Raw genomic sequence first — 17,836 nt, 5'->3', positions numbered from 1 at the left:
GCAAGGTAGGTGGTTATGAGCGTGTTTAGTTTAGGATGCGACAAGGATCCATGAAGGGGATCATTGTCGGGCCTCTGTTGATGAGAGGCTTTTGCTGGCTGGAAAGGGGACTGCCGGACACTTTGTGTTTCAGAGGCATCCTATTTGGGAGATGGCTTGTATCTGCATGGATTAGCAACAAATATCCTGCAAATACATGGTCATTTTATGATTTAAACTATACCAGTGTCATCTCGCACATGGCCTCTCTTTGAATCAAAGGCGCGGTCCTTGGCTGGTTTGTCGTCCAAAATCAACGAAGGTGAGCCATCAAAACTCTTGTAATTTAACAGCGCTTCATTGTTGTTGAGGTTTGTTCCCGGCATAATGTCCATTGTTTTTTTTCCTTCTTTACAGCTACTCAGGAAGAACCATAATAGGGTTATGTTTGTTTATGTTTATGTTTGTTACGCTTTTGTTTGACCCTGGAAAACTGACAAATAAAAGCAGGCGCAGCCTCACAAAAACACTGGTTCTCCATCAACTCCACACACTCAGCTTTAATGATCGAATGCAGCAGTTGCAATAAACCTCCAACCAATGAGATCTCACGGACAAATCATTCTGTTTGACGTTGGAACATAAACTTTGATGCAGTTCTGACTGGATTAATTGACTGATGCCTCAAGTTTATTCATTTTTATTGCTGTTAGAAAACGCTTACAATCGACCAGACGAGAGTGTGTACAGAAAATAATGCATTACAGATACAGTACATTACTCATGCCACTTTCTCATGAAATGTTTGAGGGTTTATTTTGCATAGGCAAGGCTCTCTACAAATACAACCAAACGTGGATAAAACAAAAAAAATTGATACAAAAACGTAATTCTGAGCTTATATTACAGTACAGGTGATTTTTTTTTAAGCTGCCTAAAAAATCTTGCAAAATCATCGACAGGTGTTGACTGTAAATAAACAGTGCAGACGTTTGTTGTTTGGATGAAGCTACATGTCTCGTCCGACCTGGTTTTCATGTTAAAAACCCGTCGTGCCAATGTCTTCAGCGGCTGAAGACGCGACTCTCCGGCTGGTGCAGGCGGCTGATGCGTGCGAGAGACTTGTGGTGCCGGCTCCGTTGGCGGCTGCCATTCTGCCGCTGGAGACGTTGGCGGGTCAGCTGGTGGCGATCCGCCCAGGAGCGAGCCTTCTGGACGCGGGACACCTTCGTGACCTTGGCCAAAGCTCCCCTCCGGAGCAGAGCGCTGCGGGTGACTCGGTCTGCGGCACCGACGCTCTCCGCCGAGGACTCTGGCTCTGACGCCCTTAAATAGAGACACATTCAATCTGAATCGGAATCAGTTTATTTCGCCAGGTACATTTACATATACGAGTTTGTTCTGGTGAGGTTTGGCGGTAATTAGAATTAAGAAAATAATTTAACAGATATAATAAAATGTGAAATAAAAATCTAAATAAGATAGAATAAAAAGTGTAGTAAAAAACAAACAACAATAAAAAATATATATATATACTGTACATACAATAAACATAAATATACAGTCAAAAAATAAAAACAATTGAAAACAGATTTTTAATAAATACTATGCACAGGATAAATGATTGTTATGGGTATATAGGTATGAATTATAAATATAAATATGAATCATTACTACTAATTATAACTATTGCAAGAAGGTTATTGCACAAAAAAAACATCTCTGAATTGAGACATGTGAGTCTGCCTTCACTGTAATATCACATTGCAGACCCACTCTTCCAACTCTCGGAATATAAATATATGACAGAAGATGTGTCTATGTTTTCCTGCTGTTGCTCGCCTCCCTCACCTAACGTCAGCTTCTACATTTCCATGAGGTTCTTCACTGATAGCAGCGTTAGAAACAGTAATGCCTGCCAGCTCCACGTCCTGGTCTCCCACTGAAATAGCTTCATTGGCAGCCTCTGTGGAAACACAGGTCAACCATAAGGCTGTTATTAGTGTGAAACAGAGCTGTAATATTCACAGGAAAGGAGAGAAGGACAAGATGTTATCACTCATATCTGGTAAAATATTGAATGAATTATAAACCAGATCCCAGCTGAGCAACATGATACATTTTAACCCTTTCAGAGTGAACGTCAAAAACAGTCCAGCGCCGCTCCAGCACCGACCTTGATGGTGAACCAGAAGCCACCCTTCTTCAACCACTTCCCCCGGTCGGAGAGTTTGAGCGGTCTCCTCCTCCTCCCGCCCGAAAAGGAAGCGGGTGATGGTTTTGAACATGTCTGCCGTCTCTGGAGTTTATCTGGCAAGGCGGCGGCGAGGAGGTCGTTCGTTCTCACCGTACTGTCTTCTCTCTGTTTTAGAGAAGGAGGTTTAGGCTTAGCAAGAAGTGAAGATCTTTCAGCGATGAATCGTATCACAGCCCAATTTGTTGATTGGCAGAATGGAAAAAGAGAAAATTCAATGCATGGTCCTTTCTGCCTGCTTGTCACCTGCTAGTTTCATGCTTTGCATGATTTGGACTAGGGGACATGGCTCGCAGACCCATTCATCCATTTGACCTCATTAACATTCTAAGCACCCTGAGCCAGCAGATTAGAGTGACCAATGACGGGCCAATCATATTTCTTGGAATACATTTTGACCCCCTCCCCGAACACACCCCATGGGTTCCATCTGCTTTCAAGACACGGAGGAGGAGCCTCTTATCTGCCTCAACCGGCCTCTCAAGACATCTTGTTAGTACAAAAGCTATTTGGCTTTGGCAAAATCCTGCTGCAATATACAATATCATACAGTGTAGTTACATGGGAAAGGTTGCGTTGATACAATGGCCTGAGATATGACACTACATTTATCATCACATGGGAGGTTTTGCGTCTGTCAAATAATGGGACAAAAGCCCTGACAGTGGATTGCGGAAAGTCGTCATTTGTCATTTGATGGGCTCAGGCGATAGCAAAATACATTCCCTTAAAGCCACTGACACACAACTGTCTCGGAGAACATTGTTCAAACCTCAAAGCTCTAATCCTGAAGAAAAGCTCAGTGGACAGTGCTCATTCAATGCACAGGATCTGCTCAGCATTTGGACCTGCCACAGCCTTCTCCATTATGGAACACTGCCAATGACCATGCCAGTGGCACATAGAAATAAAACAACATTTTAACTAAAAATAAAGACAAAGGCAAGAACAATATAGGCCATGTAATGGAAAACAACCAGCACCGTTTCCCATGGCAACGTGTTATAACAAGCATCAGATGAAACGTTAATAATGTTATTATATTATAATTATGATAATTATTATTATTATTGTTATTATTATTATTATTATTATTATTATTATTATTATTATTATTGACGACGACTATCTCCTCAATGGGACAAAAATAACCGGCAGACAAAAAACAACAGCAACAACAACAAAACCCCCAATAATAATAATAATAATAATAATAAAAATAATAACAATAATAAAAATGACAATATTACCCAACATTAAGTGGAATAATGTCATCCGTGATTAGTGATGTTAACGTAAGGTCTGCACCATACCCTACCTGTGATGGCCGATACTCAGATTAATCCGCAGACCATGTTGACGTTCTGGTTGTCTCAGGTAAAAGCCAGGTGCTTCCGAATTTGGTAAGATTTTGAAATTAGTTTATTGTATTATGATTATGATTATGATTATTACCAGTCGTAGGAAGCCATTGTGCAGCGTGCAACCAGATCGCTCCTTGACGTTCGAATACAGCTGCTCACTGCCTCTAGCCCCGCCCACTCGCTGTATCTAGCCCCGCCCACTTACCGTATGCACAGTATCCACCAATCAGAGTCCAGCGAGAGCGGTCAGCTGACTCAGTTTGAAAACCGTTGTTGACCGTGAGTTTTTTTGGGCGGATTTTTTTTGTTTTTGTTTAACAAACTGTAAATGGATTCTTCCAAAGAAACTTGGAAAAAGAAGGAGAAATAAAAGATTCAACGTTACTCTGTCTTTCCATTTTGCTGTGGTAGAATTGCCAATAACAGCATCGTCCAAAGGGGTTAAACATAAAGTGTATTGTTATAATAATTATGATTTTTTTTTTTTTTTAGTGCTGTGATTATTATAACTACATATACGGGCAAATATAGTTATTTAATTATAGAACTGGTTATACTCTAAGTATACATCATATAATCGGGGTATTAATTCATTCATTCATTCTTAATTCTCGAAGAGATATAAACCTGAAGTGAATCGCTGCATTACAATAACGATATCTTTAAAGTGACACCCTTGCGATTGTATTTGCACATTTAAATGATGCCTTCGGTTTTCATCTATTTTCTCCCTTTCTCTTATTCGTTCAGTGAATTATGTGGCAAAAAAAAAAAAAACATGGCAGTGTGCATTCATTTACACAAAATGTCCACCCAGAAATAGCGTGACATTTATCCTGGTATTGCCCGCATGTGAAGATTTTTTGGGGGAAAGATTTGTGTCCTTTTATCATTGATCTAGAATAGTTTTCAATTTATTTTGAAAATGCCTTTTTTTTATTGTAATCCACTTAAAGTCAATCCGATTTATTCACTTGGTTTTATATTGCCAATGGCAAACTTCTCTTTACATAAATGTAAATATATAAAAAGAACTATAGATAGATATAAAAAAAACTAAATTTTACATTTTTCTTACCTATAGATATTACTACAAACGACATTTTAATCTAATAACGTTTCTTCTAATAAAGAGCCTATAAAAAATATGATCATTTATCAAATGCAAAGAGCTTGTGTTCCGCTTCTAATAATTTAAAATAATTTAAAAGGTGACAACATTCTTCTTGAAAACAAGTAGCCTAGCGCCACCTGCTGTTTAAGATTATAAATTGCGGGCTCGACGTGCAAAAAGTTCGTCCGTCCGGAGGATGGCGCCGTTCCTCTGTGATAGAAGGGACGTCGTATCCGTGGGTGTTATTGATTTCCTTTTTAGTGACCGTCGAAATCAATTTAGGTTGATGATTTATGCTGAAGGCATGGGAATAAGTCTGATCTTCACTCATCTCTCTGTGTGGCAAGAATTAAATTGACCTTGGTGGTGTCATGGGTTTCCAAAGGAAATTACAGGGCCTCCGCGGCAAAGTTATTATTTGATATATTCCTTTTAAAATTGTTTTAAATATGCCAAACACAAGATGTGTATAATTCAACTCCACTTAATGGTGGTGAGATTGTAAACGTTGAGCCACGCGACAGTTCATTATGGACAAATAAATATGTTATTTAATTGTATTTTTTTTCCCCTCATCCAGAGTTTAGTCTTCCCCCCCCCCAACAGGCTGAAGACAAGCGCCCGAAGACTGAGGCAGGGAAGCTCCCTTTGTCTTCCCAGTAGGTCCCTTTGATGCAAATAATTACTGTCACCGCGGATGCATTTTAAAGGTGGTGGTGGTGGATTAAGGCTTTGGGGCATGTGTGTTTTCTCTCTCTCTCTTTTTTTTTTTTTTTTTTAGGAGGTGGGGTGTTTCCCTGGGTCCGAGCACTCCCCCTGCCTGAGTCAGGGCTGGAGCCGAGCAGCGCTCACTCCCTCACTTTCTCAGGTACCAGAAAGGAGCGACTTGGATGGTGCGTCTTTTCTTTTAGGATCCCGAAGAGCGACCTTTTCTTTTATTTGTGTGTGTGTGTGTGTGTGTGTGTGTGTGTGTGTGTGTGTGTATGTGTGTGTGTGTGGGGGGGGTATGCGTGCGCATGTGTGTGTGTGAAATCCTGCGTCGTGGACATTGGATTTTTTTTTTCTTCCTTTTTTTCCTCCTTTTTTTTTTTTTTTGACAGAAACACGCACAGTGAAGTTATTTCACAGCAAAATGCCTCGATCTTTCTTGGTCAAGAAGTATTTCGCCAAACAAAAACCCAACTACAGTGAGCTGGAATACCACAATGGTGAGTACTTAACCGGACCCCGAGACAGAACTTTTCGTGTAAACAGCGCGGGCATCCTTGCATAACTGCGTAACACTTTAAAGACAACCACCTGTTCTGTTTCCCCCCCTCGGATTTGCTTGTTTATTTCTTTCTTTCTTTCGTTATTTATGACAATGCGCAGCCGCAGCGCGACTATCGACACAGAAGAGATACAAAACAACTCCCAGATCAAGTTGGGGCCCGTTAGACTCACTTTCCCACTGTGCAGCCACACAGAGCTCCATTCATGTTCCAACTCCTTGTGAATACGTGGGAGGAAACGGCCCACGCAACTTCTGCCAGTGGCAGAAAAAAGCTCAGACATTCGAACATGAAATCTCCGTTAAAAAAATGATAAACAGCTGGAGAAAGTGGTCGGCATGTGTCAAGTGTTGACTAATCCAATTACTGAATTGACTAAATGGTCCTGTGGTGTTCCTTCATTTGCTTTTCCTCTCCCTTAGACACCTTGCTGGAAAGGTACCCTCTCGCCGAGCTTACGTCGGGGGACAACTGGTCGGCCGCCACCTGCTTCACAACGGGCCTCGTGTGGGACCTGAGCGCCCTGCCGGCCCTCTACCTGTCCGCCTCCCCCACGGAGACCTCTCCCACCACGGGGCCCCTGGACCTCAGCTCCCCCTCCAGCCTCAGCAGCAGCGCCAGCAGCAGCGGAGAGGAGGACGAGGGCCGCACCTCGGACCCCCCCAGCCCCGAGCCCCCGCGCGCCTACGCCCCCCGCCAGCGGATGAAGTGCACGGGCTCCAAGGCCCACGTCTCCCCCCGGGGGGAGGAGGAGGAGGAGGAGGCGGAGGAGGAGGAGGAGGAGGAGAGGCGGGTGCCGTCCCCGGTGGCCAGGCCGGCGTTCCTCTGCAAGCACTGCCCTAAAGAGTACACCAGCCTGGGCGCCCTGAAGATGCACATCCGCTCACACACCCTGCCCTGTGTGTGCACCACCTGCGGGAAGGCCTTCTCCAGGCCGTGGCTGCTGCGCGGCCACATCCGCACCCACACAGGTAAATCGGCGATTCCCTTCCTCTTGCGTCATACAACATCGCCTTTTTTGGGTTTGCCTGTAGTTTGTTAAGTAGCTCTAAAGTCATTGTAGGCTCAGAAGGCAGTGTGGGGTGGGGGGAGGAGGGGGGGGGGGGGGATGATCACATTGAGAAGCCCCTCTGTGGATCAGACGCTCATCGATCACTCATTTTTGTTAAAAGCTCTTGCAACAACCGCCGCTTATCTTATCACGGGCCATTGGGAAAGACGACAGAATAGGGCCAGGAGTTGTGACCAAGGGGGACAAAGGACGCTCGGGAAAGGCCCAAGCACTGACTTACTACCTGCCGCAAACTTGCCGTCGCGCTAATCTCATTTGGCGGTGATTGAATCATGATAATTCGCTCAGGCCCCTGATCCCTTTCCCGCCGAGCGTGCGCTTCCTCATTATCCTCCCACTGCATTGCGAGACGGGGTCCTCTGAGGTGTTAACGCTCCGCTCCTGTAAACCCGGAGACGCCTGACTGTTGTTCGTTGCGTGGGTAGGTGTGTGGGTGGGTGGGGTGTGTGTGTGTGTGGGGGGGGGGGTGTGTGTGTGTGTGTGTGCGATCGTTAGCACCACCTATTTAAAGGGACACCGTCACATCCTGAGATGGGACAAAAGGGAGTCGTAGTCGAGTCATAATGACGTGTGTCCGACCCTTTTGTTTACCTCCTTCTCCTCCTCCACCACCTCCTAGGTGAACGCCCCTTCTCCTGCCCTCACTGCAACCGGGCGTTCGCCGACCGCTCCAACCTGCGCGCCCACCTGCAGACCCACGCCGAGGTGAAGAAGTACCAGTGCTCCGTGTGCTCCCGCACCTTCAGCCGCATGTCCCTGCTGCAGAAGCACAGCTCCTCGGGCTGCTGCTCCAACACCTCCACCACTGTGGGGTGAGGAGGAGCACTTGCTGGAGAGGTGTGTGGGGGGCGGGGGGGGGGGTGCGGCAGAAGGGAGAGGAGGAGGGAAGGAGAGAGGGAGACAGCGTGAGAGAGAGAGAGCGAGAGAGCGACAGAGAGAGAAAGACCTATCAAAGGGCTTTTTTTGGCAGGCGCAGGGGGGGTCCCATACATAACCAACCTGCCTGGCAAACGCGCGCGTGACCTGGTCTGAACCCCCCCCCCCCCCCCCCCATAACGAACATTATCGCTAAATCCAGAAGAGGCTCACAGATACACATTTCGTCTTGTTCTTTGGGAAGGACAATCATTTCAGGATATTCTTACACACCCTTTCCGACGGCCAAATACGCAGAAGAACCCTCGAGGTTCTTCCTTGGAGGTGCTGGTCGGTGTTATATTCTCTAGGGTCTCTCCTCCTGGTGCGGGCCGGATCAGGATCATGGCCCTAGACCACAGCTGCCCAGAAGGAAGGGGTACATGGGGCGGGATCAATCTCTCACACACACACACACACACACACACACACATACAAATGCACACACATAAGTGACACAGCTGTCCCATGGTACTGTGGTGCGGATGGACAAGGTGCCAACAGGTGCCGCAGACACGACCTTCACTGGTTCATAGCAGGTGACTTCCAGCGCCCTTGTTAGGTCATGGAACGCATGTCATCACAGAAGAATGGCGTCAGTGAGTCTTTTGCCGATTCTTTTTTTTTTTTTTTTTTGGGAGGGGATTTTTTATTATTATTATTTTTTTTTAAGCTTATGTTTTGACCACATTCGGACCTTAACTCTAATCCGATGAGCTTCAGAGAGATAAGCGATGGAGGAAAAGCCATGTTGTCTTTGTCGTTTTCCATGGAAACTGCACTCGTAAATATAGTAATGTGGAATATGGCAAATGTAAGCTATCTCACACTTCCGGGTTACCACAATGTTCGCAATGATTGCCAAAGCCATATTTCTCAATTATAGCTTTTATTTTATTTTATTTTATTTTTCCTGAAACCGTGTTCACATTCAAAACCAAAGTGTGCCTTCTTTACCTCGTCCGGTAATTTTTTTTATTTTTATTTTTATTTTTATTTTTTTAATAAAAGTGTCAGTTGCAGTATTAACGGAAATTAGTAAGTAAAAAAGGAAGTAGGCTTGTGGACCAAAGAACATGCCTTTTTTTTTTAAATTAATATTATTGTTTACTCCGTGGAGACATGGGTGTATGATCAGGACTTTCTAGAAATGAATTTTAATCCTCCCATACTGTTTTATGGTGGTGTTTTTTTTGTTTGTTTGATTTAGTGCAATGTCAAGATACAAGTGTCTTACTTCAATTTTTATACAATGCTTGTGTGTTCAATTCCATTTATTTGTCTTTCATAACTGATGAATTTGCATCCAATAAAAGTAATTTATGTTTTATTAAAACTCGTTTGGTCATTCACAATGAGGAATGAGCAACATGATGAGGACAATACAGTATATTCAGTTCTGTTAGTCATACAGTAGCTAACTATTTGCTCAAACTTTTTATTATTTCATTGGAATACAGTGGTCTGTTAACGGTTAACCGGGAGATTTCTTTGTTCCAACTGATGACCACCTCCGTGTCACGCTCACGCCTGGCGCGTCAATAGGCCGTTGTGTATTGAAGCCGAACCGCAGGTGAGCAGGTGAACCAATTCCACCTGCTCCGAGAGTTCACCTGCCGCTGGTTCTCAGCGCCGTTGTACAAACACTGACGTGTGTGTGTGTGTGTGTGTGTGTGTGTGTGTGTGTGTAGGTGTCTGTCTTAACTGTCTGTGACTGGAAAGGCTTGGTGTGTGTGTGTGTGTGTGTGCGTGTGTGTGTGTCTAGATGGAAGATGGAAACGAAAGTAGCTGGATGGTGGGGGTTATCCAAACCTATCCCCATGCACGTTCAATCGATTCCAAAATGTGGCCCCAGGATCCTCCGGACAAGCCGGGGGGCGGTGACGATTCTGGGGTGGAAATGTGATTAACTCAGGTCCAACCTTGCGGCTTTGAAGGGCGAGCGATTACCTAGACAGTGAGTCAGAGTCGGCCGAGGTTCTCATGGTTTCTCAGCTCAGAGTCAGAGCCAGCTGAGTCGAGAAGTCAGAGAGAGAGACGGAGAGAGAGAGAGAGAGAGAGAGCGGTGGCTGTGCGTGGTCCAAGGCCCGGGTCCAGTACAGGATGAGGTAAGCTGTTCCACGGTGCGGCTCCCCTTTTATTCCCCACTGAGTCAGGGAAATGTGCACAGAGTGTGAGAGATGGTATGAAGAAATGATTTCAAAAAGGGGTTCGGTCGCGCTCAGGACACGAACGGGGTCAAAATGTGGATTCTGGAGTCAGGGGAACTGAAGTTGTGTCTGGTTGAGATCTCACATTTTGTGTGTTTGAACAGGATCCCTGAGTTCCCCAAGGCGCGTATCTGCACCGCTTTAGTAATCTCCTTGTGATGTCATTGCACTGTCAAGGTGTGTGTGTGTGTGTGAGTGTGTGTGTATATGTGTGTGTGTGTGTGTATGTGTGTGTGTGCGTGCGCACGCGCGCACGCCCGCGTTCCATGTTAATAAAAGAAAGTCCTGCCTGGAACGCATCACGGCGTCCAATCTCTCAACATGTTCCAGTTTGTCATCGACACCACTGGTGTTTCCACACCTGGGGACTTCGCTGGCGCTTCAGAATCAGTTTTTATTTTTGTTTTTTGTGTTCCACCAGGTACATTTACCTATACTAGGAATTTCTACTGGTGAAAGAAAAAAAAACCAGAACATAAAAAAGTGTAACAGTCTCCAAACAAAGAAAATAATAAAAAGTGAAGAAAAAAAACAATTACATTTAATTTCATTTAAAAGGAAAATTGTCAAATATGTATATAAATATATATATACATATTTATATATATATATATTTTTTTTTTTATAGTTAGATAGTCAGTATAAAAATAGACAGAATATATAAAATGTGATAGTATGCACAGGGTAAATTTCCGTCTGGGTATATAGGGTATAAATTATAAATATGAATCATTACTATGCACTAACTATCTTATTACAGTGCAATAGCAGTGTTATTATTGCGCATGTTTGGTGGTGCTAGTGACATCAAGGTGACCGTTTCCAGAGAAGCTATGAGCCCCGTTATGTCCTCTCTGCTGCATCACAACTTTACTGTAGAGCTTTCCGGCTTTTTTTTTTTTAAATAGAGAAACGAAAACACAATAAGCGGTGCACGGTGGAGAGCGGAGGCGGCTGGATCTGAAATACGAGACCTCTTTCCTGCTGCACGCGTTACGGTGCCAGAACACTCACTGTAATTTACCAAAAGTGGCTGCTATTTATGCCATAAAGCATGTGTTTAACATTCCTGAACTCCACTGTGTTTGTGTATCCCTTGCTCTCTCGCTCACTCTCTCTCTCTCTCTCTCTCTCTCTCACTCTTTCACTCCCGCTCCGTCTGCCTCCACGGCTGTATTTCTATTTATGTATAAGCGTGTGTGTGTGTGTGTGTGTGTGTGTGTGTGTGTGCAGCGAGTGCAGACAGAGTTCCAGCAGAGCAGCAGCCCATTCCCTTACAGAAGGATCGTGTCTCACCCCCTCTGAGACGAGGCTCGACAGGAAGTAGGAGTTTATGTTGGCCTAGCCCCCCCCCCCCCCCCAAAAAAAAAAAATCCAGCTCAAGAGCCCAAACCTGTGTGTTGGAAGTGAAGTTGTTAAAATACAGTACATGTTGAAATAAAAAATATTTATAAATGGCCTCCTAACATCTACGGGGGTCTAAACGTCTAAACACCGTCCGACTCTGAGGCCCCGGATCGAAGGCGTTTCCCGGGGGAGCCTGGCCCTGCATAGGTGCGGGGACGAGGCCTGTTTATTGGACGCTGACAGCTCCTTCCTGTCTCCCATGGGGCCCGCCGCTCCTCCCTCTCCTTGAGTCCTAGCTGCTGCTGCCGCTGCCATCCCGAAGGCCGCTTCCAGACAACTTCACACCGCCCCGGCCTGAGAAAACTCGAGCCCCCAGAGCAGAGCGAGCGTGGGTTGGTGGGACGACCAAATGTGGGGGTGGGGGGTGGTTGGAGTGTTGGCAGCGTGTCGGCGTTCAGAAGAGAGAAAGAAGAGGAGGAGGAGGAGGATTTAGGAGCTTCAGGAACAGCAACAGAAACAGCGCTGGCGGGGGGGGGGGGGCTAGGAGGTTAGGCCAATGTAAACTCCTACTTCCTGTCGGCGTCGTCTCATGGGGGGGGGCACTCCAGTCCACACTCACCCCCAGCCCCCACCTTTCAATTACTCACTCACATACACACACATTTCACTGGTATTACACTGTACATATGCTAGTTCGCCCATAGTAACAATCATTTATCGCATTTTCTATATTCTGTATATTTCACATATCTGACTATCTCTCTTTTTGTATGTTTTTTTTTAGGCTATTTGTATATATTTGACATTTATTCATATTTATTATTTTTTACTTCACTTATTCTTTTTTTATTTTATTCTTATTTTTATTCTCCATTTGTCTGTCGTGACGATCACTTGGCACAACTTCACGATAAGAGATCCTTCAGTGTGTTGCCATCCTCGCCTTCCTCTGTGTCCTGAAAGTTGAAAGAACGGAGAGGAGAGCTTCTGTAATCGCCATGTGAGAAATCCAGCGGCTGGTAATCCACTCCCTCGAGCTGAGATGCTGAGACATGAGTGGCACCGCATCTGGTAAATAAAGAGGCCAACGGTGGTAACACCACAAGTATGCTTAATGGATCCAATCAGGCAGCGGAGCAGCCCCCGAGGCCGCGGCGGCGAGGTGGTCGAGTTTGGTTGGAATGGGGGGCAGGGGGGGGGGTTGGGGGGGTGCATATTAAAGAGTAATGAATCACACACTCAGTCACAGGGTCGCCGGCTATGAATGTGCTCTCTGTTGGTTTTCCTGGAGCCTGGAGTTTACTAACTGATGACGCAGGCCTGACTTGATCAGAGACATGTGTTCCTGTAGACTCTGTGCCAGTGAGAAGCAGAGAGAGAGAGAGAGAGAGAGAGAGAGAGAGAGAGAGAGAGAGAGAGAGAGAGAGGGGGGGGGGTGGGGCAGAAAAGTGGATGGCCGCTGAGTTTCATGCTTTTCCTCTCTCCGTCTTTCTTTCGTCCCCCCCCCCCCCCCCCCGCCCGCCTGGACATTGCCTCATGGGCTGATGGGATTGGAGAGGAGCGGGGAGGAGTAGCCGGAAAATAAAGCCCGCTAGCCTGGGACAGGAAACGAGAGATTCTGAGAGAGTAGCCTGACCTAGCCTCCTTAACTATCATTACTCGCAAATTCTTGTGTGGCATCTCAGCTCGCCGGGGAACAAGATCTCGGCCATATATGGGAAACAAAACAATAACAGAGTAAACACACCGTCCAGCCGGCCTACGAAGAACAAGACCCAGAAGGAAAGTCTTTCCAGCCTCCTTGGGCGTCCACGGAGAGCTTCCTGTGACGTACCAGTCTTCCCCACCTGACAGCAGAGGCACGATCACCTGCTTGTCATCCCACTGAGGAATGCACCTGAGCGTAATTTCCCAGACAAGGTGCAACGTCCCGTTGAACTGTTTGCCGGAGGCCGTGGGAGAGTGCGGTGAAAGAAAAAAAAAAAAAAATCCCTTCCTGTCAGGACATGTAATCGGCGGATCTGCGCCGCGTTCGGGCGGAGGGTTGGGATTCAGATTCGCTTTGGTTCATTGTGACTGTGTGCCTCTAACGAGCTTTTGTTAGGTTTTCATGAAGCTTAGCTTGAGAAAGAAAAAAAAAAGGGGTGGGTGGAGGACAGATCCCGTCCAGACACATTGTGCGACAAAATAAATCTCAGGAGTCGACGCATTGGTTTTTTGCAGAGGTGGCTGCTGCAGTGTGTCCTGTTCTCCCACAGGTGCACAGAGACACTTGGTGCCGAATCCCAAGTTAAACAAAAGCATGAGACACGTAGGCTGCGGGACGAGGAGACCGGTTTGTCACTGATTTGGCTCCCATATACCTCCTCCATTTGTCTCACTGAGGTGTATGTATGTGTGTGTGGGTGTGTGTGTGTGTGTGTGTGTGTGTGTGTGTGTGTGTGTGTGTTGGATCAAAGACAGTTAATACCCAGGAAACAGCTGAGGCGGTGTGCCTCGGGAACAGATGCAGAGCATCAAAACACTCCGCGAGAGACAGTCAAACTAACACAAACAGGAACAATCCCACAATCTCATCGCTCGCACACACACACACGTACACACACACACACACACACACACACTATACATACAGCTGTCATATTGTGTCATTAGCTGCCCCACACTTCTGCCAACACACACACAAACACATCCACACACATAGACACCCACTCAGGATTTTGCTCTGAGTGGGAAGCCTTATTAGCAGCAGCTGGCTATGATGGAAAAGTCCCTGCAACTCTGCTTATACCCCATGGGCAGCCGCTGTCACTGTGAAGCACTGAAGGACTGCTGTTCCTCACACGTCTTCAAGGCTCCATACCTGACGGAGAGCGTCCTATTGATGAGTGCCCCTGCATTTCAAGACGCCCCCCCCAACACACACACACACACACACACACACACACACACACACACACACATACACATATACATACACACACGCACACACAAACACAGGGCTTTGCACATTTTGGCTTTTGCAAACAATGGACACACACTTCCACAAAAGCACACATACGCACGAGCGCTCGCTCAATTGCGCACAAATACACACACAATCTTCCACATGTTGAAGCTATTATCCTGTTGCTTGTTAAGTCATTACTCTGTAGCTTGTTATTTTCTCAAGACAGAGAAAGCAATCCATCCACAAAGCAGTGCTGAGAGATTTGCCACCCGACTCGGCCTTAGGATATGGGAAGTTAGACTGAAATTTGAGGAATGTGGTGAGGCATGAAACCTAAAGAACAAACAGAAAGATGGGAACAGGGGAACCGCTGAAATTGAAAAAAACCTATTTCCATGGGTCTCGCAGGGTCGCAACAGCAGCCAAGGCTGCATAAAAGCCGTCCGTTGGGAAGAGCTTGCGGACATTACTGATGACGGTACAGAATGGCCGCGCTCAGCCAGTGGGGACGAGGAGGTACTGACATAGTCAGAGAGCTTTGACATGTTCATGCTGGATCTCAGACATCTGGTTTCCATTTCCCTCCTCTCCCAAGACAGGGAGTGCTGGCAGCGGGGCTTTTCACTGAAATGTCTATAGGACTTCCTGTGATGACCATCCGTTCAGCATAAGTATTGGCATAGGATTGTAAATGATATGCTCCTTGTTTATAGACTCAAGGAAGTGATAGGTGCCGACGACAGCACAAAATTTGGTCACCATTAAAAACATTGCCGGGGGGGGTGGGTCTTTCAGGGTCTCAGACAGACCTCCAGCGATCAGATGCCGCAGAAGATGTGACGCAGACTCACAGCTGAGCAGCCTTTATGAGTGAGGAACGTAGATATGGGCCCAACCCTTTTCACAGCCTGCTGTCTCCTGTGCTACATGGGGGGTGGTCTTCCACTCTCACCACGCTGCTAATGAGTGCCACATGCACTTCAGCTCCGCCAATCGCACCTCAGATCAAAGCCCTAGTGAGAGAGGGGGCGTCGCTTTACCCTCTGCTGTCCCCTTGTCCTGAACCACCACCACCACCACCACCACCACCACCACCACCAGGCCCCGCCCACCTCCTCCTTGACACCCCAGCGACACATCAGCGGGGCCGCCGAATGGGGGAGCACCTGTCCCCTCCGCACTTAATGTGAGTGGTGTCGGTGTGCGGCAGGGGCTGTGCGCTCCCCCGGCCGGGACTCAGGGGGCATTGATGTGTATTCCAGCTGTGGGTGATAAGGGATCAGGTAACCCCAACCAACCAACTCAGTGACCAGCCAACCAACAAACCAACCAACCGACCGACCAACCAACCGACCGGCCAACAGACCGACCAACCAACCGACCAACCGACCGACCAACCGACCGACCAACCAACCGACCGACGACCGACCGACCGACCGACCGACCGACCAACTAACTCACCAATCAACCGACCCAACAACCAACCAAGTGACTGACCAACCAATCCCAAAACAGTAACTCTGCCACTTGAGGTTGAGGTTGTTGACTTCATCACTCTCAGCTGAAACCTGGGTCTGGCCATTTCCATATACTTCACAGAATTGTCAACAAAAGAAGAGACATGTATAGCAGGCAGAAAAAGAGAGAGAGGGGGGCAACCAGGGCGAAAGCAGGAAATCCCAATTCAGCATGAACAATTTTTTTCCCACACAGTTCTAGGAGAACGGCTCTTTGTACCAGGCCCACACCCCCTCCATCCTGCCCCCTGTCCTCCACCAGTCAACTTGTTGTGACATATAGCGACTATTCCACCACCAGCACCACCACACCAATACCACCACAAAAAAGAACAGCTGACACCCCTTCTTTTTCGTTCCGCCTTTCTTTCTCTTTCACACGTACACCAACATGCACGCATGCAAACAGAGACGCACATGGACAAGCAACAGAAACCCCAGTGGTTCACTCATGGGCCATTACTCAGCATTGAGGTAGCGGATGAGGGGGGGGGATCAAAAGCGCAGGGTTCCCCAAAATCTTGGTGCACAGGCCCGCTGCTGCGGTTAGGCCACAGACAGAGAGGCACCTCTTTCGCAGAAGCCTCCAAACGCCAAAAAACACTCAAATATACAACAGAAACGCATGGTAAAATGGATGTGTAGCATGTGTGCACACACATATATGCACACCCACACACACACACACACACACACCCACACACACACACACACACACACACACACACACACACACACACACACACACACACACACACACACAAACACACTTCCTGTCCTGCTGCACAAATTCCTTGCAGGAGGAAAGCTATCTCTGGTACATTGAGGCCTTTCTCTGCCTCTCGCTCTCGCAGTCTTGTCCTTTCCGACAGAAATTCCATGGCAGTAATTCTCAATGCCCTCACAGTATCACTTGATCACTGAGGGCACACATGCTTTTCATGTGACTCCAATGAAGAGACGGAGACAGAAGAAGAAAAAAAAGAATAAATGCAATACTGTGCTCGACTCCCAGCTCCGATTTCATAGCGACACACATATTGTGCGATCGAGGCGGAAAGGGTTTGTGCAACAAGTGCAAAGCGGGTCAGTGACACTCATGGAGAGTAATACCGGAAAATCTAGCAAGCGCTGGGGCCGGACTCTCCCACAAAGAGAGTGTTTCCATACTTCACACATCAAATCCAGACACAGCGCCCATTTGTTACAATGGAGGAACCGGGCCTCTGATTGACTTGGATTTATTTTAATGCGCCGGTGAGAGACCCCATGCACAGTTGTCGGAGGCCTCCAAGAAAGCCCACGGCCGGCATTTTTCCGTGATGACCCTGGGGCTGTGGTTAAGGCAAGTGTGAGTGCAGTGGTTGGGAGGAGGCGAGGCACCTTGCAACAGCTGGTTTGAATTATCCTTGGGGTCCGGGTAGTCGGGGGGTGGCTGGGGGGGACCAGGGACGGGGGGGGGGGGGGGGACGGGGCACGGGGGGTTGAGGGGAGGTGTGGAGACTCCTGGCGCCAGGATCGGGCCAGCAGGTCAGGGAGGATGACGATTACCAAAATACAAGCAGGCGGCCATAGCTATGGGGGGTGTTCCTGGCTCACAGTGTTCACAGCTACAGGATGGGCAGGCAAAGGGACGACTGTGGGAGGAGTGTGTATGTGTGTGTGTGTGTGTGTGTGTGTGTGTTCTGCCATTTCCTATGCGATAGCCCTTTCCTGTCCATGAGAAACAAGGGCTATTCCTATTGAAATTTACCTTTTTGTTTGAATGATCTTCACTATATCCAATAGACTTCACAGAGTGATTCACATGTTCTTTAAAAGTCTCTTGAAAAAATTGGCTCCA

General features: G+C 47.0%; 2 protein-coding genes across 2 annotated transcripts; one reads left to right on the top strand and one right to left on the bottom strand.

Annotated features, from left to right (window-relative positions):
* Positions 1–633: 633 nt before the first annotated feature.
* On the bottom strand, positions 634–3,730 carry tp53inp2a (tumor protein p53 inducible nuclear protein 2a). Its single transcript, XM_080000040.1, has 4 exons — positions 3,552–3,730; positions 2,156–2,341; positions 1,831–1,945; positions 634–1,305 (listed from the first exon to the last, which is right to left on the bottom strand). The coding sequence occupies exons 2-4, from the start codon at positions 2,265–2,267 to the stop codon at positions 1,044–1,046; spliced, it is 489 nt and encodes a 162-aa protein (XP_079856166.1). The 5' UTR covers positions 2,268–2,341; positions 3,552–3,730; the 3' UTR covers positions 634–1,043.
* Positions 3,731–5,582: 1,852 nt separating this feature from the next.
* snai1a (snail family zinc finger 1a) lies at positions 5,583–9,299 on the top strand. The gene is made up of 3 exons (XM_080001244.1): positions 5,583–5,919; positions 6,405–6,953; positions 7,674–9,299. The coding sequence occupies exons 1-3, from the start codon at positions 5,844–5,846 to the stop codon at positions 7,868–7,870; spliced, it is 822 nt and encodes a 273-aa protein (XP_079857370.1). The 5' UTR covers positions 5,583–5,843; the 3' UTR covers positions 7,871–9,299.
* The last annotated feature ends 8,537 nt before the right edge of the window (positions 9,300–17,836 follow it).

Source organism: Zeus faber (assembly GCF_960531495.2).
Source record: "Zeus faber genome assembly, chromosome: 5".
NCBI classification, from domain to species: domain Eukaryota; kingdom Metazoa; phylum Chordata; class Actinopteri; order Zeiformes; family Zeidae; genus Zeus; species Zeus faber.
Note: the sequence above shows the minus strand (reverse complement) of the source record. Positions and strands in the feature narration are given on the sequence as shown.